This window comes from Caloenas nicobarica, chromosome 3 (assembly GCF_036013445.1).
Source record: "Caloenas nicobarica isolate bCalNic1 chromosome 3, bCalNic1.hap1, whole genome shotgun sequence".
In the NCBI taxonomy this organism is placed as follows: Eukaryota; Metazoa; Chordata; class Aves; order Columbiformes; family Columbidae; genus Caloenas; species Caloenas nicobarica.
In genome coordinates, this window is record NC_088247.1 from 956,570 (window position 1) to 984,493 (window position 27,924).

General features: G+C 65.1%; 1 protein-coding gene across 1 annotated transcript in view; it reads left to right on the top strand.

Moving 5' to 3' along the window:
* DNMT3A (DNA methyltransferase 3 alpha) overlaps nt 1-27,743 on the top strand; it is a 47,978-nt gene extending 20,235 nt beyond the window's left edge. Inside the window, exons 4-23 of the mRNA XM_065632398.1 lie at nt 3,951-4,290; nt 8,503-8,549; nt 9,118-9,264; nt 15,975-16,187; nt 16,300-16,458; nt 16,535-16,642; nt 17,105-17,261; nt 17,434-17,583; nt 17,833-17,877; nt 18,463-18,542; nt 18,717-18,829; nt 19,711-19,894; nt 20,488-20,572; nt 20,863-21,008; nt 21,288-21,378; nt 21,486-21,634; nt 21,740-21,825; nt 22,842-22,911; nt 23,098-23,216; nt 23,318-27,743. Coding sequence (XP_065488470.1) covers nt 3,951-4,290; nt 8,503-8,549; nt 9,118-9,264; nt 15,975-16,187; nt 16,300-16,458; nt 16,535-16,642; nt 17,105-17,261; nt 17,434-17,583; nt 17,833-17,877; nt 18,463-18,542; nt 18,717-18,829; nt 19,711-19,894; nt 20,488-20,572; nt 20,863-21,008; nt 21,288-21,378; nt 21,486-21,634; nt 21,740-21,825; nt 22,842-22,911; nt 23,098-23,216; nt 23,318-23,459 — 2,631 coding nt within the window. The 3' untranslated portion in view covers nt 23,460-27,743. The remainder of the gene's footprint in view (nt 1-3,950; nt 4,291-8,502; nt 8,550-9,117; nt 9,265-15,974; nt 16,188-16,299; nt 16,459-16,534; nt 16,643-17,104; nt 17,262-17,433; nt 17,584-17,832; nt 17,878-18,462; nt 18,543-18,716; nt 18,830-19,710; nt 19,895-20,487; nt 20,573-20,862; nt 21,009-21,287; nt 21,379-21,485; nt 21,635-21,739; nt 21,826-22,841; nt 22,912-23,097; nt 23,217-23,317) is intronic.
* The last annotated feature ends 181 nt before the right edge of the window (nt 27,744-27,924 follow it).

The window sequence follows — 27,924 nt, forward strand, 5'->3', positions numbered from 1 at the left end:
CGGCTGTCACACACACCCACCTGTCACACACACCCGGCTGTCACACACACGGCTGTCACACGCACCCGCCTGTCACATGCACCCACCTGTCACACACACACACTGCCCCGCGGGTGTTGCTGTGCCTGTCTGGTACACGTGCACGTCACAAGCTCCGGCTGTGCCTGTCACACTCGCTCGCTGTCACTCTCACACTCACAGTGTGTCACAGCTGTGTGTCACACTGGCACAGGCGTGTGCACACGGAGTTGTCACGGGGCCTGGCTCTGCCTGTCACCTGTGCCCACACACACGTCACAGTCCCGGGCTCTGCCTGTTGTGCAGGAACACCCGTACAGCTGCCCCTGCTGCCCTGCACACCCACGTGTGGTTGTCACACGCCTTGTCCCTTCCTGTCACACGCACACGCCACAGTGGCCGGCTCTGCCTGTCACGCACACCACGCACAGCCGTCCTGGCCCTGAGGGCATGGTGGAGGGTCCTGAAGGTGTCATGGCAATGTGTCCAGGTCCTCGTGGTGTCGTCTCCTTGTGTCCTGGTCCTGAGGGCACCGTGGCCTTATGTCCTGGTCCTTGTGCTGCCATCTCCATTTTGTCTTGGTCCTCAGGGTTTCATGGACACCCGTCCTGGTTCTGCAGCTGCCCTGGCAGTATATCAGGTGCTCATGGTGTCGTCTCCTCGTGTCTTGCTCCTGAGGGTGCCGTGGCCTTGTGTCCAGGCCCTGAGGAGGGTGCCATGGCAGAGGTGTCCTCATCTCCAGCGCGCCGTGGAGGGGTGTCTTGGTCCTGAGGCTGTCTTGGCCACTTGGCCTGGACCTGAAGCTGCCATGGCGGTGTGTCCTGCTCCTGGAGGTGCCATGGCTTTGGTTTTCTTTATCATAAGGACCTTTTGCAGCGTGTCCTTGTGCTGAAGGTGTCATGACAGCATGTCTGGCTCCTGAGGGTTTCATGGCGTTGTGTCCTTGTCCTATAGGTGTCATGGTTGTGTGTCCTGGTCCTGAAGGTGCCATTTGCACCTTGAATCCTGGGAGTCAGTTTTGGGCCCCTCGCTACAGGAAAGGCCTTGAGGTGCTGGAGCGAGTTGAGAGAAGGGAACGGAGCTGGTGAGGGGCTGGAGCACAAGTGTGATGGGAGCGGCTGAGGGAGCTGGGGGTTCAGCTGGAGAACAGGAGCTGAGAGGAGACCTTCTGATCTCTGAACTGCCCGAAAGGAGCTTGGAGCCAGGGGGGGTCGGGCTCTGCTCCCCAGGAACAAGCGCCAGGACCAGAGGAAACGGCCTCAAGTTGCGCCAGGGGAGGTTGAGGTTGGATGTGGGGAACAATTTCTTCCCCCAAGGGCTGTGGGGCATTGGAACAGGCTGCCCAGGGCAGTGCTGGAGTCACCATCCCTGGAGGGGTTGGACAGACGGAGATGAGGTTCTCAGGGACATGGGGCAGTGGTGGCCTTGGCAGTGTGAGGTTAACAGTTGGACTCGTTCTTAAAGGTCTTTTCCAACCTAAACAGTTCTGTGATTCTGTGCTGTTGTGTCCTTGTCCTGAGGGTGTCGTGTCCATGTCTGCTGGTCCCGAGGATGCCATGGCACCATGTCCAGGTCCTGAAGGTGTCATGGCAGTGTGTCCAGGTCCTCGTAGTGTCACATCCTTGTGTCCTCATCCCGAGGGCGCCATAGCATTGTGTACCCTGTTTCTGGGGAGACCTTACTGTGGCCTTTCAATACTTAGGGGAGCTTCTAAGAGAGATGGATAAAGGCTTTTTACCAGAGCCTGGAGTGACAGGACAAGGGGCAACAGCTTTAAACTGGGAGAGGGCAGGGTTAGGTTGGGTGTGGGGGAGAAATGTTGTACAAGAGGTGGTGAGACACTGGCACAGGCTGCCCAGAGCAGCTGTGGGTGCCCCATCCCCAGGAGTGTGCAGGCCAGGCTGGACGTGCCCTGAGCAGCCTGGTCTGGGTGAAGGTGTCCCAGGTTACTGCAGGAAGGTTTGACCGGATGATCTTTGAAGGTCCCTTCCAACTCAAACCATTCTGTGATGCTGTTGTTCTGTGATGTCCATGTGTCCAGGTCCTGTGGGTGCCGTGGCAGTTTTTCCTGATCCCGAGGATGTCATGGTAGGATGTCCAGGTCTTGAGGATGCCACGGCTCCGTGTCCTGGTCCTGAGGGTGTCATGGAGTGTGTCATGGTTCTGAGAGCACCTTGGAAGATGGTCCTGGTCCTGAGGGTGCCATGTCCCTGTGTCCTGCTCCTGAGGGTGCCAGGGAAGTGTGTCTTGGTCCTGAAGGTGCTATGGTGCAGTGTCCCGCTCCTGAGGTGTCACATCCATGTGTCCAGCTCCTGTAGGTGTCACGTCAATGTGGTGTTGGTGTGAGGGTACCATGTCATCGTGTCCTGTTCCTGAGGGTGTCACTGCGATGTGTCTTTGTTCTGAGGTTGGCTTGGCCACTTGTCCTGGTGTCGGAGCTGCCGTGCGGTGTGTCCTGGTCCTGGAGCGCGCCATGGGTGGCTGTGAACCATCGGAAGGGACAGGCCGGGAAGGAGAGGCGGTGGGGTGGCCCCGTGTGTCGGGGGCTGCTTTGGTTGACTGGAGCTTCATGGTGGTGATGACATGGCCGAGCGTTGGTAAGAACTGGGGGGAGGCCAACAAGGCCAACGTTGTGCCAGTTCCTGAGCAAAAGGTGTCAGACTTACCCAACCCTCTCTGCTCTGTTTTTATTGCTGATCATCATGTTATGTGGCCCGCGATACCGTCGAACCACAGGATGGTTTGTGTTGAAGGGCCCTTCCCAGCTCCCCCAGTGCCCCCCTGCCGTGAGCAGGGACATCTGCACCAGCTCAGGTTGCTCAGACCCCGTCCAGCCTGGCCTGGGATGTCTCCAGGGATGCTTCAGCCACCACCTCTCTGGCCAACCTGGGCCAGGCTCTCACCATCCTCAGGGCCAACAATTTCTTCCTCATGTCCAGCCTGAATCTCCCTCCTTTAGTTTAAAACCATCACCCCTTGTCCTGTCACTACAGGCCCTGCTCAGAAGTCTGCCCCCATCTTTCTTCTCAGCCCCTTTTAAGTACGGAAAGGGACCTGTCACGGGTGATTGGGGTCACCTGCCTGCGTGTGTGACACGCCATGGTGTCCCAGTCCTGAGGATGCTGTGGCTGCATGTCCTGGTCCTGAGGATGTTGTGGTGGTGCCTCCTGGTCCTGAGAGTGCCACGGCAGTGTGTCCTGGTGCTGAAGGTGCCGTGACCATGTGTCCTGGTCCTGAGGGTGTCATGGCTCTGCGTCCAGGTCCTCAGGGGGGTGTGCCACGTGTCCCGGTTCCTGAGGCTGTCATGGCAATGTGTTCAGCTCCTGAGGATGTCCTGGCAGCATGGCCTGTTCCTGAGGGTGCCATGGCAGCATGTCGTGGTCCTGTGGCCGTCATGTCCGTGTGTCCTGGTCCTGAGGGTGCTTTGACAGCATGGCCTGGTCCTTTTGTCCCATGGCAGCGTGTCTTGGTCCTGACAATGCCGTGGCAACCTGTCCTCATCCTGAGACTGTCACAGCAGCGTGTCCTGTTCCTGATGATGTCATGTCCATATGTCCTGGTTCTGCAGGTCCCATGGCACAGTGTGGTGGTCCTCATGGTGTCTGTGTCCTGAGGGGGCCCTTGTAGCCCTGTCCCACCCGCAGGCAGCGGCAGCCCAGTGTGCCGAGATGCAGGAGGTGGAACGTGGTCTCTTTGGTGTAATGCACGTTTGTCCCCAGATGATCACTGTGTCACAGCGCTGTGTCACGGTCCTGGTGACACCCGTCCTGCTGTGCCGTCTGAGGTGGAAAGTGGGATCAGGACAGAGGGACGGGGACTGGATGGGGTTGCACAATGTGGTGCGAGGGCTCCTGCCGTGGGGTCCGGTGCTGGTGGAGCCGTGTTCCCCCACCAGCGCCCGCCGCAACTCCTTTCCCTCTCCTTCTCGGCAGGTGGAAAGCAGTGACACCCCCAAAGACACCGCGGCTGTCCCCAAGTGCCCACCACCCTGCCCGGAGGCCAGCCCTGCCGAGCCGCTGCCCAACGGGGACGTGGAGGGGGACAGTGCCCCGTGGAAGGGCGCGGAGGAGGGCGGCGCGAGCCCCAAGGGCGGGCGGCCCGAGGAGGACGAGACGGACAGCCTGCCGGACGGCGAGACGGGCCGGGCGCTGGAGAACGGCCGCTGCACCCCCAAGGAGGGCCTGGACGCCCCGGCCGATGAGGGTGAGCTGGCCCCTTCCGACCCCCAGAAGAAACGCGGGAGGAGGAAACTCCTGGAGGCCGCAGAGAAAAGTAAGACCTGAGCGCCGAGGGCTCCCGGCTGCGGGGTGCGCTCTGCCCGCGGTGCCGCCAGGGACCCCCAGCCCTGTCGCTGTCCCAGGAGGGGACCGGGCTGCGGCGGCCCCCGGGCTGAGGAGGAGGAAGTGGAGGAAGGGCTGAGCCCCTCCGTGCTTCATGGGCTTTGGGGTGGAGGCGTGGATCAGAGCAGGGGCTGCTCTCGCGTGCTTGTCCCGTCACGTCCCCCTCCCCGCCGGGCTCTGCTCCCTGGCAGGGGTGCGGCAGGGAGCTCAGTCCCTGTCTTGCCAGCGCAGCCCGTGCTGGTGCCCCTTCCTGCACATGAGCATGCCCGGGTGTGCGCCACCGCCGCCGGTGCTTGTGCCACTTTGCCTGGCAGCCCCACACTTGCCGAGGGAGGCACCTGCGTGGTGCGGTCCTGCAGACACACTGTCCCGGTGCTGAGGAGATGTCAGCTCTGGTGCCGGTGCTGCCCTGGGCATTGCAGGGAGCAGGCGAGGCCGTGGGCTCAGCACCGCGCTGAGCACCAGCCCCTGCACCAGCATGTGCCAGGGACATACCAGCTGGAGAGCAGCGCGGTGGGGAGGGCCTGGGGATCCCGGTGGGCACCAAACCGACCGTGAGGCAGCAGCAGGTCCTTGGGCACAGCAGGGAAATGGTGCCTTGGGCTGCACTGGGCAAAGCATCGCCAGGGCAGGGAGAGGATGGTCCTTCTCTCTCTCAGTGCTGGGCCCAGCGCTGGGCTCCCCAGTACAGGAGAGACATGGACAGACTGGAGAGAGCCCAGTGAAGGGCCACTGAGGGGCTGGAGGGGCTGGGGGAGCTGGGGCTGCTCAGCCTGGAGCTGGGATGGGATGGGGTGGGATGGGATGGGATGGGGTGGGGTGGAATGGGGTGGGATGGGATGGGATGGGATCCAGGTGTGGAAACACCTGCCGGGATGGAGGGCAGAGGGAGCCGGGCTCTGCCTGGGGTGCCCAGAGACGGGACCAGAGGCCACGGGCACAAACTGCACCCCGGGCGGGTCCCTCTGAGCACGGGGACACGCTCCTTGGTGGGGGTGACATGGGCACAAGGAGGTGCTGGGGTCTCTGTCCCGGAGCCCCATGTCGTGGTCCTGGGCAGCGGCTGGTGCGGGGAGCTGGCCGGGGGGTCCCCAGCGGGGCTCGGCTCCACCGGCCCGCGGGTGTGTTGTGTCCATGGGCGTGGGTGTGGGTCCATGTGTGCAGCTCAGGGAGGGCTCCCAGCCCTGCCCCCCTGCCCACTGCGAGACCCTCATCACCCCTGCAGACCCCCTGGTCACATCTGGGCAGGGTCAAACCACAGCGGCGCAGTGACCGTCCTGTGCTGGGAATGGGGAGGCCAAACCTCCAACCCTGGGGCAGTTCTGGGCCCCTCACACCAAGAAAGGCCTTGAGGTGCTGGAGCAAGTTGAGAGAAGGGAACGGAGCTGGGGAAGGGGCTGGAGCACAAGTGTGATGGGAGCGGCTGAGGGAGCTGGGGGTTCAGCTGGAGAACAGGAGCTGAGAGGAGACCTTCTGATCTCTGACCTGCCTGAAAGGAGCTTGGAGCCAGGGGGGGTCGGGCTCTGCTCCCCAGGAACAAGCGCCAGGACCAGAGGAAACGGCCTCAAGTTGCGCCAGGGGAGGTTGAGGTTGGATGTGGGGACCAATTTCTTCCCCCAAGGGCTGTGGGGCATTGGAACAGGCTGCCCAGGGCAGTGCTGGAGTCACTGTCCCTGGAGGGGTTGGACAGACGGACATGAGGTTCTCAGGGACAGGGGGCAGTGCCAGGGCTGGGGAACGGTTGGAGTCAACAATCTTGAGGGGCTTTTCCAACCAAAATGGCTCTCTGATGGAGTGGGGATGGGCAGGGCTGGGCTGGAGACAAGTGACGCAGCCGCTGCTGCAGCCATGAGGCACCGAGGCGGCAGCTCGGGGAGCGGAGAAGCCGCAGCCGGCAGCGGTGCAGGCGGTCGGAGGAGCCTGCCGGGCTGGGCCGTGGCGCAGCCCCAGTGCCAGGCTGGCTGCGGTGGCCGAGGGGAGCAGGACCAGCCGGGCCGAGCCAGAGCGGGTTGGAGCAGCACCCCAGTGCGGGGAGCAATGCGGAGTGGGGTGCAGGCAGCCCCGCGGTGCCCTGGCACCGGCACAGTGCTGTGAGCTTGGGCGCCATCAGCTCAGGTCCCACCTCCAGCCTCAGGATGGATGTTCAGCCCTTTCCCCTCGGCATGACAGAGCCCGTCCTGCGGTGACGCGCCCGCAGGGTCCTGGCGGTGCTCGCCCTCCCGCTCCTCTCCCTGCACAGGCGGAGCGGCACAGCCCGTGTTCTGCCGGGCAGGCGCGGCCCCGTCACCCGGAGGCTCTTTCCTGCCCTCCCCTCCTCTCCGGCGCGTTCCTGCAAATGCAGCCGCGGCCTGCGGCGTGTGCCGCCTGCCCCGGTGCTGCTCCGCGATGAGTGCCCCAGTGATGGCGTTGGAGCAGCAGCCCCGGGTACCCAGAGCCTGTCAGGGGGAGCGGCGAGAGCCGCGGGAGCTCATGCCCTTCCCTGGAAGCCATTTCCAGTGCCTCGGCCATGTCTGCACTGAGGTTAGCGGCACCATCGTCACCTTCCAGTGACAGGCTTGGCTCCTGCCGGCTCCACTGCTGCTCCCGGATCCCTCAGCCCCTCCTGCTCCCCAAGCATCCCGCACCTTCGTCCTGCACGCCCGCACCAGCACTGCTCCCCGCTCCTCGCCCACCAGCTCTTCACCCCTCGCTGCCCCCCAACCCAGCCCGGGGCCGGGTCCTGCTCTTCCAGCGCTGCCCAAGCACCGTTTCCCGGCTGCCCCATCAGCTCTGCCCCCCGGTCCTGTCCCTGCTGAAATTCCTTTGGGAGGAAGGTCTCAGCCAGGATCTTGCCATCGGTCAGTGACTCTGTGTCCTGGCTGTGCCAGCACAGGGCACGGCGCTGCTGTGGGGTGCCGGGACGGGCAGGAGCCGGGGCTGTGCCAGGCCCTGGCTGTGCTGGGCATGTGCGGGATGCTCAGGCAGGAGCTGTAATCATGGGGCCACCATGGGCCGTGGCAGCCCTGGCACCGGTAACAGGCTGGCACAGCGCTCGGCACCCCCAGCCACACAGCAGGACAGGGCAGCACGGCGGGGGGATGCCAGCTGTATGGCCTCCAGTTTGCTTGGAGTCCCCCAGTTTGGGTGATACTGGTGCCTGGGATGCTGGAGGGGACCAGCCTCTCAGAACTGGACAGGTCCCCTCCTTCACCTGTGCCTCAGTTTCCCCACCTGAGATCACCATGCCTGCAGGCAGGACTGGGAGGGCAGGTCACCCAGACACCCCCGAGCACACACCCCTCCTACCCCAGCTCAGAGCCAGGAAGCTTCTGTCCCCAGTGTCCCCAGTGCCCCCCAGTGTCCCCAGCACTCCAAACTGGGCTCCGGGCCGCTCTTCTGCTTTGGCCTCGCTGCTTCTGGGCTTTGGGCCGGCTGCTGCAGGGGTCGGGTCCCCATGTGCTGCAAGGGACTGTCCGGTGTCACACAGGGCTGGGTGGGTGACCAGGGGTCGTGCCCTGCAGCAAAACAGCATGTTCAGCCAGCGAGGGGCCACTGGGGGTCCTGGCCAAGCCCCCAGCTCACCCTGTGGCCCCTCTTTGTGCCGGGGTGGCCAGGGCGAAGTGTGGACGCCGATGGCACGTGGGATGGAGGTGCCCGCCCTGCTGCAGGGTCCCACCGGCCCGGCACTGCCGCGGCAAGGCATGGGAGGGGGGGTATCCCCGCATGCGCACACCGGCGCGCCCCCCACTCCGACCACGGCAGCTCGGGGTGCGCGGAGGTTTGCAGGCCAGGGAACGGTCGGGGTTATTTTTAGCCACTTTCCCGGCAGCGGTTCGGCGCGTACCTGCAGCACACGAGATGTGCTGATAGCACAGGAAGCCGATGGGGCTCCGCGTGCTTCCCCTGCCGCCCTGGCCCCAGCGGGGCTGCTCCCCGGCACCCCCCGAACCCCCAGACCCCGGGGCTGGGGTGCAGGGAGGGGGTTCAAGAGTAGCCGGCGTCCCTGGGAGCGCAGCCCAGGCCTGGCACGGTGGCCATGGAGGCCCTTCCCCGGGCCAGGGCCAGCGCCCAGCCAGGCTGGGGGTCACAGGTGGGACCCCTTCCCGCCCCAGCCCCACAGCCCCAAGCTGCCCCCACTGATGGCTCCTCTCTGTTCTGTGTGCAGGCAAGGACGAGAAGGAGGAAAACAACTTCGACACCCTGAAAATGGAGGCAAGTATGGGGTGGGGTGGGGGCTGCACCACGGCCCCCAGCGGCGCTGGACATGGCCCCACAGCCCACCGGGGGAATGGGCACCCCTGTCCCTCAGCACCAGCAGCCGCGGGGTCCCCGGTGGGATGGGGGTCAGGGGCTCCTGCACCGGCACAGCAGGGCACCAGGTGGCACCAAGCTGTGGCCAGGCGGTGCCGCCCCTGCCGTGGGATGGTGCTTCCCCAGGCAGAGCCCACACCTCCCCAGCTGCCTGGGCAGATTGTGCCGGTGATGCCATCCCAGTGCAGCTAGGCACAGCGTGATGCCCGGCCCTGGTATATCCTGGTCCTGGTGCAGCCGTGGGCCAGGGCGTGTGTGTGCCCCCGGCAGGCTGTGCCCCCCATCCCCGCCTCCCTGGCCAGTCCCAGCAGGTGCCACCCCCAGCCCCCGGCACAGCTCGTCTCCCTGTCCCCCTGCTGTCCCCCAGAGCCTGGCCTGTCCCAGGCCACAGCTCCCACCGTGCTGCCGTCCCCGCTGCCTGCGGCAGCACCAGCACCGCAGCCTTCAGCCTGCTCTCTCCCCGGCGCAGGGCTCCCGCGGGCGGCTGCGCGGCGGGCTGGGCTGGGAGTCGAGCCTGCGGCAGCGGCCCATGCAGCGGCACACCTTCCAGGCCGGGGACCCCTACTACATCAGCAAGAGGAAGCGGGACGAGTGGCTGGCGCGCTGGAAGAGGGAGGTGAGAGCCGGAGCGGGCAGGGGGCACCGTGGCACGGTGGTGGTGCCGGGATGGGGCGGGCTGCACCACGCTGTGTGGCCTAGGCCCCGCGGTGTCTCGTCTCCAAGGCTCGCACGGCTAATTGCAGTGTCGCTAACGATGGCGGGCAGGGCTCCGGCAAAACGCGGCATGCGCAGAGCGCTCTGCCGGCTGCCGGCAGTGCCGTGGTGACTGGCTGCACAGTCAGCACGGGGGGGCTAAGGTGGGTGGCCTTGCTGCGAGGCACCCTGGCTTGTGCCGTGCGTCTGGCTGTGGAGCCGGCACTCCCCGTGGGATGGTGGCGGCGATGGTGCCACCGCCCTGCCCACACCCTGGTTTGCAGCACAGCCAGGACTGGCGGCTTCGTTTCCCCCGCCTGTGCCCCGCCTGGGGCCACCAGAAGCCGTGGGCCAGGGCCCCGGTGTGTGCAGCCGCCGGTGTGGGCAGCGCGGGGCCCTTCCTGCTCCCGCGGGGTGTGCCGGGATGTGCCGTTCCTGCTGGTTTCCCGGGGAACCAGCGTGCGCCGTGACGCAGCCACCATCGGCCCAGCTGAGGGTTGCGGCAGGGGCTGGGGGCGGTGGGGCCTGGCGCAGACCACGGTGCCAACAGCCACTCGGGGGGTGCCGTGAGGCAGGGGCTCGGGGGGGTCCCATCCCCACCACCCCCCCCACCCCGTTCTCTGCGCCGGCCCCCTCTGCCAGCACGTCTCCATGGCAACGGGTCCCCTCGTGCCGCTGCCGCCCCCAGTGCTATTTATAGCCCTGCGCCGCCGAGTTCCGGCACGATGGCACCGCACAGGGACAGGGCGAGGCTGGCATGGCCAGGGCGTCCGGCAGGGCATGGCTGGGACAGCCACAGTGTCCCCGTGGGGTACAGGGCATGGCTGGGACAGCCACGATGTCCCCGTGGGGTGTGGGACTGGCATGGCTGGGGTGACTGTGCCGGGGGATCTCGTGGATCAGCTCCTCCTGTGGTGGCCAGTGCAGGCACCGGGGTCCCGCTGCCCCGGGAGGGTGGCAGCTGGTGACATGGGGGTCACTGCCAGACCCCGGGGTCTGTGTGTGGCTGCTGCCCATGGGCAGAGGCTCTGGCAGGCACAGGGCAGGCAGAGCCGGGGGGTGTCCTGAGGTACCCCAGCCGGGGTGGGCACCCCCAGGCATGGGTGGGCTGCGGATTGCCAAACGTGTGGTCACGGTTGGGGTTTGCTGCCCCTGCCTGGTGCGGGGCACCAGCAATGCAGATGTTTTCAGGTCCTGGTGCAGGTCCCGGTGCAGCCGCACTCTGGCTGCCGGCAGGCCCTGCCGCTGCCGCCGGCAGCGCCACGGACGGGACCCTGTGCCATGGGCTCCGGCCACGGGCTGGTGGTGCTGCCCCGGCACCCCTGCCCGCACCGTGTGCCAGGCAGCGCAGGCAACTGCCGGCCGTGCCGCACCGCGCTCTGCGCGCTGAGCGAACCACAGCTCGGCACAGCTGGGGAGGTTGGTGGTTGTAGCCGCCGAGTAACAATTTTCCAACACACAGTTCGCTCGCCAAAACAAATGCAGATTCAGGTCAGCCAGAATTGCCCGTCAGCCAAAAATAATTGGGAAAAAATGCTAAAAAAATCAAGATATTTCTTCTGAGGAGCCTCACTCTCAAACAATGCTGGACCAGCTGCACATAATTCCATTATTTTTCTAATAAGAGCAAGTGTTTTCTTTTCATTACGGTGAGAAAGCCGGTCGTTTTCTGACTGGATCAGCCTTCTCCTGCGATCCCGGCTGACAGCCGCGTGCCCAGCACCACTTGTCACGTGGTGGTGGTGTCAGCGACATGGTCCCCGGGGATGGGACGTGCCACCCACAGCCCGCGTGGCTGCGTGTCCCTTCCCTGCCCCCAGTGAGCTCCCCGTGCCGGCTGCGGTACTGGCTGTGCCCTGAAGGGGTTGGCTCCTTTGGGGTGCCAGGGTCCCCAAAAGCTCGGGGACTGAACCCCTCCCTGGGAAGGGGCCCCCCCATGGCACAGCCCACAGGGACGGGGACAGACGGGCCCCAACCCCACTGGCCTTCCCTCCTCTTCCTCACCCACCACAGCCCCGAGGGCCCTTGCTGCTGCCCGCTGTGTGGGACGGGATTGGATATTAGGAACAATTTCTTCCCCAAAGGGCTGTGGGGCATTGGAACAGGCTGCCCAGGGCAGTGCTGGAGTCACCATCCCTGGAGGGGTTTAAAATACACGGAGATGAGGTTCTCAGGGACATGGGGCAGTGCCAGGGGTGGGGGAACGGTTGGACTCAGTGATCTTGAGCGTCTTTTCCAACCAAAATGATTCTGTGATAGGGATGGGGTGGGGATGAGTCAGGGGATGGAGACAGATGGGATGGACATGGAGGTACAGATAGATGGAGAGGGAAATGGGGATTGAAATGCGGATGGACATGAGATGGGGCAGGGACAGGGGATGGAGATGGGGGTGAAGATGAGGCTGGGGATGGGGGTGGAGCAGGGACAGGGACAGAAAATGGGATGAGGACGGAGACAGAGAAGGGCCAGGGGCAGGACTGGGACAGGAGCAGGGACAGGGCTGGCAGAGCTGCCTGTGGCCTGGGGGCAGGAGCGTTGGCTGATTGTCACAATGTCCCAATCCCTGCAGATCCCCCTGATCGCTTTAACGACCCTCAATGGGAGATTTCCTCCCCCTCCCCGGGGACAAAGCAGGAGCCCCCCCGCAGGAATCGGCAGCTTTGTCACCTCCCCAGGGGCCCAGGCCTGTGCTGGGGCTTTGTCCCCTCCCTGCCCTGTCCCCCCTCACCCACAGACCCCTCGGGTCCCTCCTGGCTCTTCCCACAGCTCCAGTGGGCGCCCCCGCCCCCCCATGGCACCGCAGTGCCTGGATGCCTCTCACCACGGGGTCCCGGGTGCACCCCACGCTGTGACCCACCCCCTCCTCTGGCTGGGGAGTGTTTGGGGTCCCAAGGGGCTGCCTTGGGCAAGGTGGCTTGGCCAAGGTGCTGCCCCATGGGCCTGGACACCCCTGGGCAGGGTGGGGGTCACAGGGCAGGAGGGCTCTGCTGCCACCCCCCCCCAGCCCTCCCACCTCCCACGCCCGGGGGTGGCACCATCTGTCCCTTTGTCCCTCCACTCTGCAACACAAAGGGGTCCTGGTGCCACCGCTCTGCAGGACAGTGCCTGCCTGGGGTCCCAGGGACCCCCACCGCAGGGCTGGCAGGTCCGGCCTGGGGTGCCAGGCACCCCACATGTCCCCTCGCAGCTGAGGGCTGTGGCTCCTGCGTGGGCCCCTCGCTCTGCTGGGTGTCCGTGACAGACTCGCTCCCCACAACACTCGCCATGGCAGGAGGGCGATGCTGGCACCTGCCACAGCCGTGCCGCGGCTCGGCCCGGCACCCTGGGCGCTGCCGAAGGGCTCATACCAGCACCCGCAGCCCTGCCTGGGGGTCCCACAGGACTCTGCTCCTGCCGCCAGTGCTGGGAAGGGAGAGGGGACATGGTGGAGCCCGTGGGTGACAGGCTGTGGCCACCTCATGCCATCCTCATGGCACCGGCACAGCCACAGCCAGCAGTGCCCGGTTTGGCCTGGCTGCCAGGAACAGAGGGCTGGCCCCGCGGCATGGCACAGGCAGTCCCACCACTGGGGACGTCCCTTGGGGCATCTGGCTGCCAGGGGACACATACTCTGGCTGCGGGGGGTGTCTGGGTGTTCAGGGCTGTGCCGGGGGACTTGGGGGAGCGGGATTTGAGGTACATTGGGACTTGGGGTGCATTGGGTTTTGGGGTGCATCAGTCTTGCGTGTTGGGACATCGGGCTCTTTGGGGACATCCCACTGCTGGAGGACAGCTCCTGGGCTGGGGTGCAGCCAGGAGACAACCATGAACTGGGATGGTTGGATCCAGACCAGTCCAGTACTGGTATTAGTGTGTGTAGATGGGCTGACCTGGGTGGTGTGGTCCCAAACCAGTGCCGTGTGGTCTGGGCTGAACTGGGTGACGTGCTCCCAAACCAGTGCCGTGTGGTCTGGGCTGAACTGGGTGACGAGCTCCCAAACCAGTGCCGTGTGGTCTGGGCTGAACTGGGTGACGTGCTCCCAAACCAGTGCCGTGTGGTCTGGGCTGAACTGGGTGACGTGCTCCCAAACCAGTGCCGTGTGGTCTGGGCTGAACTGGGTGATGAGCTCCCAAACCAGTGCCGTGTGGTCTGGGCTGAACTGGGTGACGTGCTCCCAGATCAGTGCCGTGTGGTCTGGGCTGAACTGGGTGATGAGCTCCCAAACCAGTGCCGTGTGGTCTGGGCTGGACTGGGTCATGTGCTCCCAAACCAGTGCCGTGTGGTCTGGGCTGAACTGGGTGACGAGCTCCCAAACCAGTGCCGTGTGGTCTGGGCTGAACTGGGTGACGAGCTCCCAAACCAGTGCCATGTGGTCTGGGCTGAACTGGGTGATGAGCTCCCAAACCAGTGCCGTGTGGTCTGGGCTGAACTGGGTGATGAGCTCCCAAACCAGTGCCGTGTGGTCTGGGCTGGACTGGGTCATGTGCTCCCAAACCAGTGCCGTGTGGTCTGGGCTAAACTGGGTGACGAGCTCCCAAACCAGTGCCGTGTGGTCTGGGCTGAACTGGGTGACGAGCTCCCAAACCAGTGCCGTGTGGTCTGGGCTGAACTGGGTGATGAGCTCCCAAACCAGTGCCGTGTGGTCTGGGCTGAACTGGGTGACAAGCTCCCAAACCAGTGCCATGTTGTCTGGGCTGAACTGGGTGACAAGCTCCCAAACCAGTGCCGTGTGGTCTGGGCTGAACTGGGTGACGTGCTCCCAGATCAGTGCCGTGTGGTCTGGGCTGAACTGGGTGATGAGCTCCCAAACCAGTGCCGTGTGGTCTGGGCTGAACTGGGTGACGTGCTCCCAAACCAGTGCCGTGTGGTCTGGGCTGAACTGGGTGATGAGCTCCCAAACCAGTGCCGTGTGGTCTGGGCTGAACTGGGTGACGTGCTCCCAGATCAGTGCCGTGTGGTCTGGGCTGAACTGGGTGACGTGCTCCCAGATCAGTGCCGTGCTGGTATGTAACAGTGGGCTGAACTGGGTGATGTGGTCTCAAGACCAGTGCTGTACTGGTCTGTGCCAATGGGCTGAACTGGGTGATGGGACCCAAGCCAGGCCCGTGCTGGTGTGTGCCCATGGGCTGCACTGGTGCCGCAGGGCCGGTGCCAGCCAGCCAGTCCCCACCTGGTTGCCAGCGGGGCGGACTGGTCCGGTGCCAGCCAGGCAGGGGGCGGGGGAGCCCCCGGGCGGATTCCTGCCGTGCCGGGGAGGCCCCCGGGGCGCCGCCTGCCCCCCGCCCTGTCCCACCGCTCCGCAGCACAAAGGGGCCGGGGGGGCCGCGGCCCCGGGACAAAAGGCGGCGCCGAGCGGCCCCGCGGCGGGGAGGCGGCCCCAGCCCAGCCCGGACGCGATCGCTGCCTTTGGGCCGGTGAGTACCCGGGTGAGCGGGGACCCCCCGGGCCCCTGCTGCCGCCCGGCCCCGGGGCACGGCCTGGGGAGCGGGGACGGTGCCGGGAGGCACCGGGCCGGAGCCGAGCGGAGCCGAGCTGGGCTGCACGGGACCGGACTGCGGGGAGACACCGGAGCCGAGCAGGACCGGGTCACGGTGAGAGAGCCGGGCCGAGCCGAGCCGAGTTGCCGAGCGGAGCCGAGCCGGCCCGAGCCGAGTTGCCGAGCGGCGCCGACTCGACCCGAGCGGAGCTGCCGAGCGGAGCCGAGTTGCCGACTCGACCCGAGCGGAGCCGAGTTGCCGAGCGGAGCCGAGCCGGGCCGAGGCGCGGGCGGGGGGGCCGGGCCGGGCTTGTCCCCTCGGCGCCGCGCGGCCCCTCCCCGCCGCAGCCAACCAGCCGGGCCGGGAGGCACCATGTGACCCGGGATCCCAGACAAAGAACCGCCGGCCCTGCCCGCGGCCCGGCCCGGCCCGGCCCGGCTCGGCTCAGGCGGGCTTGGCTTAGGCGGACTTGGTTCAGTGCGGCCCGACTCGGCTCAGTGCGGCCCGACCCGGCTCAGTCGGGCTCGGCTCGGCTCAGTCCGGCTCGCCTCGGCCTGGCTCGGCTCAGTCCGGCTCGGCTCGGCTTAGTCCGGCCCGGCTCGGCTCAGTCCGGCTCGGCTCGGCTTAGTCCGGCTCCGCTTGGCTCGGCTCAGTCCGGGTCGGCTCGGCTTAGTCCGGCTCCGCTCGCCCCGGCTCGGCTCAGTCCGGCTCGGCTCGGCTCGGCTTAGTCCGGCTCCGCTCGGCCTGGCTTGGCTCGGCTCAGTTCGGCTCGGCTTGGCCCGGCCCGCTGCGGCGCCCAGCCCGCATGGGTAGGTGGGCGGCTCAGCTCGGCACAGCTCGGCTTGGCCCGGTCCGGCGGAGCCTGGCACTTCCCTGCCCTGGGGCAAGGCCGGTCCCTGCTCAGGCTCGGCTCAGCCTCTGGACTCGGCCCGGCCAGTGCAGCTCAGCACAGCCAGCCCGGGGACAGCGGGTGACTCGGAGCGGGTGACACGGGCTGGGGGGCGCTGGGGCCCTGCCGCTGTGCCCCGGGACAGGCAGTGGCTGTTGGGGTGCCCTCTGGGGGCGGAGCTGCACCCCGGGCGGGTCCCTGGGACAGGTGCTGGGGGGCTCTGCCTGTCCCACGCCTCGACACCCCCACCCTGCCCTGACCGCTCTCCCCCTCTCCCTCTGCAGGCGGAGAAGAAGGCGAAGGTGATCGCCGTGATGAACGTGGTGGAGGAGACGCCGCGGGCAGAGCCCCAGAAGGAGGAGGAGGCCAGTCCCCCCGCCTCGCAGCAGCCCACCGACCCGGCCTCGCCCAACGTGGCCACCACGCCTGAGCCAGTGGTGGCCGACGCCGTGGACAAGAACACCTCCAAGTCAGCCGACGATGAGCCCGAGTACGAGGTGAGGGCAGGGCCGGCCGGGGAAGCGGGGTTTGCGGGGCTGCTGCCCCCCGAGGACGCGAGCACCTCGTCCCCGCCGGGCTCTGACGTCCCCTGTCCCTCTCCCGGCGCAGGATGGCCGAGGCTTCGGCATCGGCGAGCTGGTGTGGGGCAAGCTGCGCGGCTTCTCCTGGTGGCCCGGGCGCATCGTCTCCTGGTGGATGACGGGCCGGAGCCGCGCGGCCGAGGGCACCCGCTGGGTGATGTGGTTCGGGGATGGCAAGTTCTCAGTGGTAAGTGACACCCATGGGGCTCGGGGAAGTCCTTCCATCCCCAGGCATCCCCTGGGCTCACGTCCCTGTCCCCCAGGTCTGTGTGGAGAAGCTCCTGCCGCTCAGCTCCTTTGCCAGCGCCTTCCACCAGGCCACCTACAACAAGCAGCCCATGTATCGCAAAGCCATCTACGAGGTGCTACAGGTGAGCGCCGGTGGCGGCGGCGTGGCGCCGGGTCACACCAGCTGCACGGTTGCACCGTCCCCCTGGCTGCAGGAGTTCTTGGGGACACCGGTGCCCCGGGCAGGTGTATGGGAGCAGTCGGCTGCCCCCCTGCCCTGCCAGGAGCGGGCCCTGCCTCCTCCTGCACCCAGCGGCCTCCCAGGGGGCACAGGCTGTCTCTGAAAAAGCGGGGGACATGCAGGGGACTCTCCAAGGAGATTTTGGGGGTCTCTTGTCCCAGCCAGGGGTGTCTGGAAGGACGTTGGGGTCTCTGGGGAGTTGCCGAAGTCCCCGCTGGGCGATGCTGGGCAGCTCCTGGTTCTGGGCAGTGCTGGGAGGTGTTGGGAGTTCCTCATGGCAGGGATCTGGCCATGGAGGTCCTTTTGGGGCTGGCGACCCCTCGGCAGGGGGTGGGTGACGCTGTGCTGTGACCCCCCTGCGCAGGTGGCGAGCAGCCGAGCGGGGAAGATCTTCCCGGCATGTCCCGAGAACGACGAGACCGACACCTCCAAGGTGGTGGAGATCCAGAACAAGCAGATGATCGAGTGGGCGCTGGGCGGCTTCCAGCCCTCTGGCCCCAAGGGCCTGGAGCCCCCTGAAGGTGAGCGGGGGATGGGGACCCGCTCGGTGGCCTCGGCAAGTGTCCTCCAGGACCCCTGGCCACTGGCTCTGGCATCACCAGGGTGGCACGAGCTTGAGCAAACGCCATGGGGCTGGCAGGTCCTGGGGGGCTGAGGGGACCCTGCTGATGGTCCCCTGCCCTTCCCTTGCAGAGGAGCGCAACCCCTACAAAGAAGTTTACACGGAGATGTGGGTCGAGCCAGAAGCAGCTGCCTACGCGCCGCCCCCACCTGCCAAAAAACCCAGGAAAAGCACAACGGAGAAGCCCAAGGTCAAGGAGATCATCGATGAGCGCACTCGAGGTACCGCCCGGGGAGTCAGGGCTGCCCCCATGCACACCCCACTCCACGGGGTTTGCTTGGCCGTGACCCTGCCGGGGCTTGGTCCTGGTGCTGGAGGGGCCATGGGGTGAAAGCTGCTCTGGACCAGGTGCCCTTTTCCATTGGGCACCTTCCCTGGAGGTCCCCTCCCTTCACTCCCCTGCGGGGGCTGCGCAGAGGGGACCTGGCTGGGTGGGACCCCCCCACCCTGACACCTTTGTCCTTTCCCAGAGCGACTCGTGTACGAGGTCCGGCAGAAATGCAGGAACATTGAAGGTGAGCCATGGGGCTGGGACACGTCCTGCCCCCCGGCGTGGGGCTGGGACACGTCCTGCCCCCGGGACAGGGCTGGGGTGGGGGGTCTCTCCTGGTCTGGACCAATTGTGGCTGCAGAGGCAGGAGGCAGAGAGGGAGCTCAGAGGGGCAGAGGGGGTCCCAAGGGCAAGGGGCCAGAGGACGGGCTTGTCCTATCCTGCAGCAGGGACAGCAGCAGCCATGATGGGGGTCTGCCCCGCATGGTGACCGACCCCCGGGACACTGCCCAGGGCTGGGGTCACTGTCACAGGCTGGGGCTGAGCCTGGGCATGGAGCGGGGCAGGGCTGGGGGCTGCGGGGGGCTGGCTAGGTGATGGGAGCCCCGCTGTCCCCAGGGTTGGTCCCTGTCACAGCACAGTGGCTGTCCTGGCAGGTTGGGGCTCGGGGGGTGCAGCTGGTGTCACCCAGCCCCGGGGTGGGCATTTGCCGGGGGGGCAGCTGGACATGGCTCAGGCAACTCCCAAGCGCTGGGCTCGCCTGTCCCGGTGTGGGGTGCTGGGGGTGGCAGAGCCTGGGGGTAATAGATCGTGTCCCCTCCTGCTCCAGACATCTGCATCTCCTGCGGGAGCCTCAACGTCACCCTGGAGCACCCTCTGTTCATTGGAGGAATGTGCCAAAACTGCAAGGTACGGCATGGCACAGCCCCCGTGCCAGGCAGGCACGGCTGGGTTCCCCCGAAACACCCCGTCCCAGGGGTCTCCCTCTGCCAGGAGCCAACCCCGGCAGCCCCGCAGCGGCATCCCGGTGGCCCTGGTGCCAGGCCTGGGCTGTGCCGTACTCATGCCTTGGCTCTCCCCCAGAACTGCTTCTTGGAGTGCGCGTACCAGTATGACGACGACGGCTACCAGTCCTACTGCACCATCTGCTGCGGCGGCCGCGAGGTGCTCATGTGCGGCAACAACAACTGCTGCAGGTCAGGCCTGGGGCTGGGGAGGGTTCGGTGATGCCCCGGTGCTGCTGTGGGGCTGGGGAGGGTTCGGTGATGCCCCGGTGCTGCTGTGGGGCTGGGGAGGGTTTGGCGATGCCCCGATGCTGCTGCGGGGCTGGGGAGGGTTCGGTGATGCCCCAGTCCTGGTGTGGGGGTTTCAGTGATGCCACGTTCCTGGCGTGGGGTTTCAGTGACACCAGTCCTGGTGTGGGGCTGGGACGTTGTGGTGATGCCACAGTGTCAGTATGGGACTGGGAGGTTGTTGTGGTGCGACAATCCCCATGCGGCATTTTGGCAATGCCCCAGTCCCAGTATGGGGCTGGGGGGATTTTTTGGCAATGTCCTGGCATGGGGCTGGGAAGTTTTGGTGATGCCACAGCCCAGGCCAGGGCCTGCAAAGGTTGTGGTGATTCTACAGTCCCACGTGGGGCTGGGGAGGTTTCGGTGGTGCCCCAGTCCTGGCATGGGAATTTTGGGATGCCAGTGCTGGTGTTTGGGACTGGGATGTGTCGGTGATGCCCCAGTCTTGGTATGGGATTGGGGAGGTTTTGGTGGTGCCCCAGTCTTGTCAAGGGGCTGGGAGGTTTTGGCGGTACCACAGTTCCAGTGTGGGGGTTCCAGTGATGCCCCAGTCCTGGCGTGGGGCTGGGGAGGGTTTGGTGATGCTGCAGGTCCCAGTTGTGGGTCTGTGTCGGTCTGGTGGAGGTTTGGGCAGGTGGCAGGTCCTGGCATGGGTCTGCGGGTCCCGGTGACCTCCCCCAGCCACCGGCCTCCAAGGGGCATGGTCAGCCGTCTGAGACAGCAGGGCCGTGCTGGGGGCACCGTTCCCCTGCGCCGCGGCTGAGCCCGGCTCCCGGTGCTGCCAGGTGCTTCTGCGTGGAGTGTGTGGACCTGCTGGTGGGGCCGGGGGCGGCGCAGGCAGCCATCAAGGAGGATCCTTGGAACTGCTACATGTGCGGCCACAAGGGTGTCTACGGGCTCCTGCGCCGGCGGGAGGACTGGCCCTCGCGCCTCCAGATGTTCTTCGCCAACAACCACGACCAGGAGTTTGTGAGTGGCCCTGCAGCGGGACCCCCGTGTCCCCCTCCCCACAGCCCCGTGTTCCCCCTTCCCTTGTCCTCCCTCCCCATACGCCCATGTCCCTCCTCCCTGCTGTCCCGTGTGACAGAATCACAGAATGTTAGGGGTTGGAAGGGACCTCGAAAGCTCATCCAGCCCAATCCCCCACCAGAGCAGGAACACCCAGATGAGGTTACACAGGAAGGTGTCCAGGCGGGTTGGAATGTCTGCAGAGAAGGAGACTCCACAACCTCCCTGGGCAGCCTGGGCCAGGCTCTGGCACCCTCACTGGGAAGAAGCTTCTTCTCAAATTTAAATGGAACCTCCTGTGTTCCAGTTTGTATCCATGGCCCCTTGTCCTATCACTGGTTGTCACCGAGAAGAGCCTGGCTCCATCCTCCTGACACTCACCCTTTCCATATTGATCACCATTAATGAGGTCACCCCTCGGTCTTCTCCAAACTAAAGAGCCCCAGCTCCCTCAGCCTTTCCCAGTGCCCACAGCCCCGCGTCCCCCCTCCCTGCTGCCCCACGTCCCCCCTGCCCCGTGTCCCCTCCCTGCCTGACGCCCGCCGTGGCCACAGGACCCGCCGAAGGTGTACCCGCCGGTGCCGGCAGAGAAGAGGAAGCCCATCCGGGTGCTCTCGCTCTTCGACGGCATCGCCACAGGTGGGTGGGGGTCCCCGGCCCCACAGCCCCCGCAGGGACCCTCCTTGGGGTGTGTTTGGGATCAGCGTGGGGTGAGCAGCCTACGCACACCCCACAGCCACAGAGCCTTGGAGCAGGGGCGTCCAGCGCCCATCAGGGTGTCAGGGCAGGTTGGGCAGCCCCCACGTCTCCGCTGCCCTGGGGGGGCCACACTGGTGGAGGCCGGGGAGGGGGATGGCGTGGGGCTGGGGGTGCTGTGGGGTGGGCCGGGCCAGGGGGGCCCATCGTCACCCCAGTGCCGCTCCCCGCAGGCCTGCTGGTGCTGAAAGACCTGGGCATCCAGGTGGACCGGTACATCGCCTCCGAGGTGTGTGAGGACTCCATCACCGTCGGCATGGTGAGGCACCAGGGCAAGATCATGTACGTCGGGGACGTCCGAAATGTCACCCAGAAACACGTACGTGCTGCTGGCCAGCCCCCCCATGCCTCCCCCCTCCCCACGGCATCCCGGAGCTCAGTCCTGCGTCCCCAGGATGGGTCCGGTCCCTTGTCCTTGTCCTGCACCTCCCCATACGCTGCCTTCACCGGCACAGCCTGGCCATCCCGCTGCGGGGCTCGGCTGCCATCCATCCCCCGTGTACCCACCCGCTGTCCCCAACAGCGGGCACACTGTCCCCAGGCAGGCAGCAGTATCCGGCACCGGTGCCCGGCTCACCGGGGTCTGTCCCTCTTGCAGATACAGGAGTGGGGCCCCTTCGACCTGGTGATTGGGGGCAGCCCCTGCAATGACCTCTCCATTGTCAACCCGGCCAGGAAGGGGCTCTACGGTAAGTGTCTCTCTGTGGGGCTGGCACTGGCCCCCGCCACCGGGCCCCTGCTGCTGACACTGGCCCCGCGCTGCCAACACCGGCCCCTCTTGCTCTCTCCTGCCCAGAGGGCACCGGGCGTCTCTTCTTCGAGTTCTACCGCCTGCTGCACGAAGCCCGGCCTAAGGAGGGCGACGACCGACCCTTCTTCTGGCTCTTTGAGAACGTGGTGGCCATGGGGGTGAGCGACAAGAGGGACATCTCACGCTTCCTGGAGGTGAGTGCTGGGGGGTCGCTGCCCCCCAGCCCCGGGGACCCCACGGGTCCTGCCCCCGTGTGGGGCTGCCCGGCCCCGCTGACCAGCCTCTCGCCCTTCTCGCAGTCCAACCCCGTCATGATCGATGCCAAAGAAGTGTCTGCGGCGCACAGGGCCCGGTACTTCTGGGGGAACCTTCCCGGGATGAACAGGTTGGTGAGAATCCCACAGAATCACAGAACGTCAGGGATTGGAAGGGACCTCGAAAGCTCATCCAGTGCAATCCCCCCACCGGAGCAGGAACACCCAGATGAGGTTACACAGGAAGGTGTCCAGGCGGGTTGGAATGTCTGCAGAGAAGGAGACTCCACAACCTCCCTGGGCAGCCTGGGCCAGGCTCTGGCACCCTCACTGGGAAGAAGTTTCTTCTCATAATTAAGTGGAACCTCCTGTGTTCCAGTTTGCACCCATTGCCCCTTGTCCTATCACTGGTTGTCACTGAGAAGAGCCTGGCTCCATCCTCCTGACACTCCCCCTTTCCATATTGATCCCCATGAATGAGGTCACCCCTCAGTCTCCTCTTCTCCAGCTCAGAGCCCCAGCTCCTCAGCCTTTCCTCACACGGGAGATGCTCCACTCCCTTCAGCATCTTGGTGGCTGTGCTGGACTCTCTCCAGCAGTTCCCTGTCCTTCTGGAACTGAGGGGCCCAGAACTGGACACAATATTCCAGATGAGGTCTCACCAGAGCAGAGCAGAGGGGCAGGAGAACCTCTCTGACCTACTGACCACCCCCCTTCTAATCCACCCCAGGATGGGCTGGTGGGGATGGCGCTGCCGGGGGCTGCAGGAAGCACCGGACTCTAGGGTCCTCCCCTGGTCCCCTGCCCCAGGCATTGCTGGGCGAGGGCAGGGGGTCACAAGTGACTCTGGGTGACAGCACACCCAAAAACCCAGAGCGGTGACCCCTACAGAGGGGCCCAATCCTGTTCTGGCTCCCTTGTGCTGGGGGGTGGTGTGGAGCTGCCCTCCCTCCTAAATGGGGGCCGCGGTGGCACGTGGCCAGTGCCGCAGGCAGGTCCCAATGGGGATCAGCTGCTCCTGCCCCAGCCCCTCAGAACAGCCTTGGCCACCCATTGCGCCCCAAACCCCGCTGGAGAGTGGCCCTGTGCCCAGGTGGGTGGGGACGTGGGGCTGCCACCCCGTGCCCACCCTGTCTGTGTCCCGCAGGCCACTCGCGTCCACAGTCAACGACAAGCTGGAGCTGCAGGAGTGCCTGGAGCATGGCCGGATAGCCAAGGTCAGCCCTGGCACACAGGACGGGGGCGGCGGTGGGTGGGACACGGCCACCCTGGGTGTCCCGCACCCCCTGGGCTGCAGGGGACAGGTCTCGGGAGGGTGCAGGAGGGACACAGTGGTGGCACTGGCACCCCGGGATGGGGGGTCCCCTGCTTCCCCTAGCATGACGAGACATGTCCTCTTGCAGTTCAGCAAAGTGCGAACTATCACCACCCGCTCCAACTCCATCAAGCAGGGCAAGGACCAGCACTTCCCCGTCTTCATGAACGAGAAGGAGGACATCCTGTGGTGCACGGAGATGGAGAGGTACCGGGGGCTCGCCGCGTGCCAGGGGGACCCGCAGCACCGCGTCCCTTGGGGCCGCCACCCTCTGACCTGCTCCCCGTCCCCTCCCCGTGTCCCCGCAGGGTCTTCGGCTTCCCAGTGCATTACACAGACGTGTCCAACATGAGCCGCCTGGCCCGGCAGAGACTGCTTGGCAGATCCTGGAGCGTGCCGGTGATCCGCCACCTCTTCGCTCCCCTGAAGGAATACTTCGCCTGCGTTTAAGAGAGACGGGACAGGAACTGGTGACACGGAGCGAGTCAGAAACAAAACCATCCACGCCAAGAGAAGTGACAACACGGAATGAGAGAAGAGTCAGCACCCAGAAGAGACACGGGATTTCGCGGCCCAACGGGAACCCGGCACACGTCTCCCCGAGCGAAAGGGTTCGGTGTCCTCTCCTGAATTTCCAATGTTCAGCTTTTAGCCTATTTAAAAACAAAAACAACAAACAAACAAAAAAAAAAACCACCAACGAAAACAACAACAACAACAACAAAAACGAAACAAAAAAGAAAAAGCAAAACAAACAACCAAAACCTTTTTTTGGGGGGGTAACCTTTTAGTTTTCCGCTCTTTTCTGGCTGGGTTTTTCTGTTGGTTTGGTTTCTGCTTCTCGGAGCAGCGGGCGAGACGAGACGCCAGTCGCCAGCTCCGCTCTCGGAGGAGGGGAAACAGCAGTGGGAAAAGCCCAGCCGGGAGCGGCCGAGGCCAAGGGGAACCCGCTCGCTCCGTCTGCGCCCGGCCCGGCGCACCCAGCAACTGAGCCTCGCTCTGCTCCACCAGCACCGGCACTGGTGACCTGGAGCCAACCCGACTGGCAGGGAAGCCGAGAACACACACACCACAACACACACCTTTTCTACAGTATTTTGGGTGCCTACCACACGGGAAACCTTGAAGAAAGCAAATTCTAGAAGCCGCTGTTACCTCTTGTTTACAGTTTATATATATATGATAGATATGAGATATAGATATATATATATATAAAAGGTACTGTTACTACTGTACAACCTGACTTCATAATGGTGCTTTTAAACAGCGGGGTGAGTCAGACATCAGCTTCCACGTTGCCTTACGTGCCGGGCCTTTCCGAGCGCGCAGGGCCGGGGCGGCGGCCGGGCGGGAAGCGTCTCCATCCCGAGTCATGCAATAACCTTTTTCTGTCCTAAAAGGAAGCGCCTCCCTCGGCGGCGCCCGCCCTGCCCGCGCTGCCCGCCCTGCCCGCGCCGCGCACAAGCGTACTGGTGCTCTTCTGCGTACGCGGCGTCCCCGGCTGGGCCGGTGCTGGTTGTGTCCCCCCCCGACCCGGCGGCGGGTGCTCCTGCCGGGGCGGCGCGGGGCGCGGGTGCTGTGAATCGGGCTCTTGCCAAAAGCCGTGGCGGTGCCGGCAGGGCCGTGGGTGCAGGACGGAGCGGTGCCGGAGCGCGGCTGGGCGCTGCTGGTGTGGGACGGGGACAGCTGCGGGTCCCCAGGCCCTGGTGCTACATCGGCGGGAGGGCGATGCCCGGTGAGCCCGGGTGGGACTGCGGTGCCGCCCGTGGTGTTGTCTCGTGTGCCGGGGGCTTGTGGCATCGCTCCTCTGCCTGAGCGTGGGTTTGGAGCGATGTGTGTCCTGTCGGTGCCCCGTGCTGGGGGTGGCCCCAAACCCCTTTCTGGGTGATGGGTGCCCATGAGGAGTGCGGTGGAGGCGGGGGTGCCGTGGAGGCAGCGGTGTCGGTGTTGGTGCTGAGGGCCGGCAGCCACGGCCACAGGGGCCGGAGCTGCGATGGCATTGGCGGTGCGGAGGGGAGCCATGGTGCGTGCAGGCAAGGCGCAGGCAGGTGCTGGCGTTGCTGTGGATGGTGCTACTTGTCCGGCAGCCGTGGTGCCACCGGAGGCCGGTGGGTCTGGCTCAGCGCGGGGCACTGCACGGTGCCGGAGCGGAGGGGCTCTGGCGGGGCCAGGGACTGGTGCTACGGCACAGGGGACGGGCGGATCCTGCCCCTTCGCCGTCTCTTCTCTAACTGTGAAAGGTGCCGGGGGTTGCGGGGCCGCCGGCCGCTCGGTGCGGGGTGCTGGCTATTTGGCAGCGAGCCGTGCGGCGGCCCCAGGGTGCTGAGAGGTGCTGGGACTGATGGTGGCGGGGGCGAGCGGGGGGCGGCCCCAGGGCCCCCCACCTCCCCACGGCGCCTGGTGCTACCGGGGTCCGGGGGCCCCTCTGTCGGTGTGCACGGCGCGGGGAGCTGGGCTGTGCGGTGGGGGCACCGCGGGGCCCGGCTCTGCTGCGGCCAGGCAGGCGAGGCGGAACGTGGTGCTGGGCCATGCCTGTGGGCTCCGTCTTGTCCCAGGGCTGGGTCCTGCGCTGCCCCACGGCACCGGGGCGAGTCTGGCACAGGGCGGCTGTGGCAGTGCCGGGAGTAGTCCCGGCACGGCTCCGCCGCACTGTCGGCAGGTCCTGCGTGGCCATAGCACCAGGTGCAAGTGTTAAGTGGCCCTGCAGTGATGGCGCAGGTCCCACAGCGATGGGTGCAGGTCTGGCACGGCCCCGCGGCACTGGCTGTTTGTTCTGCACGGCCCTGCAGCCCTGTCTGCGGGTCCTGCGTGGCTCACAGCACCAGGTGCAGGCACTGCGTGGCCCCTGTTAGCAGGGCCTGCAGCATTGTATGTAAGTCTTGCGCAGCCCGGTCTGCAGCTCCTGCATGGCTCTGCAGCTCCAGCTGCAAGTGCTGTGTGTCCCTGCAGCACCACGTGCGAGTCCTGCACAGCCCGGCAGCGCTGGCTGCGTGGTGCTGCAGCACTGAGAGCGAGTCTCTTGTGGCTCTGCGGTGCTGGGTGCTGGTCCTGCGTGGCCTGCAGCACTGGGTGCGGATGCTACAGGGCCGTGCAGCGCTGGGTGCTAGTGCTGCACAATCCTGCAGCACCATTTGCAAGCGCTGCATGGCCCTGCAGTGCCAGATGCAAGTGATCCACAGCCCTGCAGCGCTGGGTGCAAATCCTGCGTGGCCCTGCAGCGGCGGTTGCAGGTCGCGAATGGCCCTGCGGCACTGGGTGCAAATCCTGTGCGGCCCTGCAGTGGCGTTTGCAGGTCCTGCATGGCCCTGCAAGGCCAGGTGCAAACGCTCCGTGGTCCCGCGGCGCTGGGTGCTGGTGCTGCGCGGTCCTGCAGCACCGTTTGCAAGCGCTGCGCACCGCGGCAGCCATCCTGGCGCAGCCCTGGCTGCGGGTCCTGCACGGCCCCGCGGCACCGGCTGCAACCCCTGCCCGGCACTGCCGAGCCTGGCGCGGTCCTGCCACAGTGTTTGCAGGTCCCGCGCGGCCCGGCTGCACCGTGCCGGCCTGGCACGGCCCCGCGGTGCTTCCCTGGGCCCCTCTCGGCCCCGCGGTGCTTTTGGCAAGCCGGGTGCCACACAGTGCAGTGTTGGCACGTCCTTGGCAGCTCCTGCACCCGCCCCGGGCGCCCGTGGTTGGGACGGCCGGAGCGGGGCCGGAGCGGTGCCGGCGCGACACCGGTTCCTGTCCCGGCACAACTGGAAGGCACCGGGCTCGGCTCGGTGGTGCCGGGGACACGTTGGCAGCTCCGCGGCGGCCGCCGGCGGTGGTGGGGACCGTGGGGACGCCTGGGGAAAGAGTTCAGTTTTTAACGTACCCGACTCACATCTTTTTTTAAAACAGACAAATTTTGTTGCACAGCCCTACATGAAACGGTAAAGACAAAACAAAACAAAACAAAAAAGCCTAAATTCCTTAAGATCCGCCGAGGGAGTAGGTGACAAACACGGTGCTAAAACATTTTATTAAAAATATATATTGTTAAATTAAGTCTGCTGTCTGGACAATGACTGTTTGTTTTGTTTTCTTGTAGTGGAGTTTCAAAGAGCACTATTATTTTACTCTTATATATTATTATTAAAAAAAAAAGAAAAAAAAACATAAAAACAAAAAAGGCATTTTAACTTTGTACTTGAAAACTAAATGAGAGATTTCATGTGTTTTAGCCTAGACATTGAAGTAGCTGACGCTTAACTATTTGTGGGGAATCATGTACTCATACCGAGGAATAAGCGCGTAGAGTTCGGTACCCTCCTCTCCTTGATTTGGCTCAGCCCGCGCCCGACCGCCACATTCCCGGCAGCGCCGGCACCGCCGCCGCCGCCACCCCGGCCCAGTGCCCCCAGCTGCCCCCCCCGAAACTCCCTTTTATTTTCTACTTTTCTCTCGGTTCGTTCCTTTTGTTTTTTTTGTTGGTTTGTTTTTTTAGGGTCGCTTCTCTATTTATTGCCGCTGAATACTGTGCATTTCACCGTATGGTTCTGGCCCGCGGGCTTGCCCGGCACTCTGTCGTATCTGTGTAAGTATTGCTCGTGACATAGCTGTTCTGAACTAATTAAAGGTCAATGCGTGCAGCAGATGTAGAAAGTCTGTCCGTTCCGCTTCCATCCCATCCTCCTTTTTTTTTTCTTTGGTGCCCAGAAGAGTATAATACAGACGAGCTCCTTTCTAATGTACTTGTGCTGGAGAACACTTGAATAAATGTACTGTTTTTGTGCAAAAAAAAAAAAAAAAAAAAAAAAAAAAAAGGAAAAAAAAAACAGGAAAAAAGCTCCTGGTGATTCTGTGCTCTGTGTCCGCCCGGCGTCCGGCGTGGGGGGACATGATGGGGACCCAGTGGGTGGCGGGGTCCTGGTGACAGTGGGTTCCGAGCAGTTCG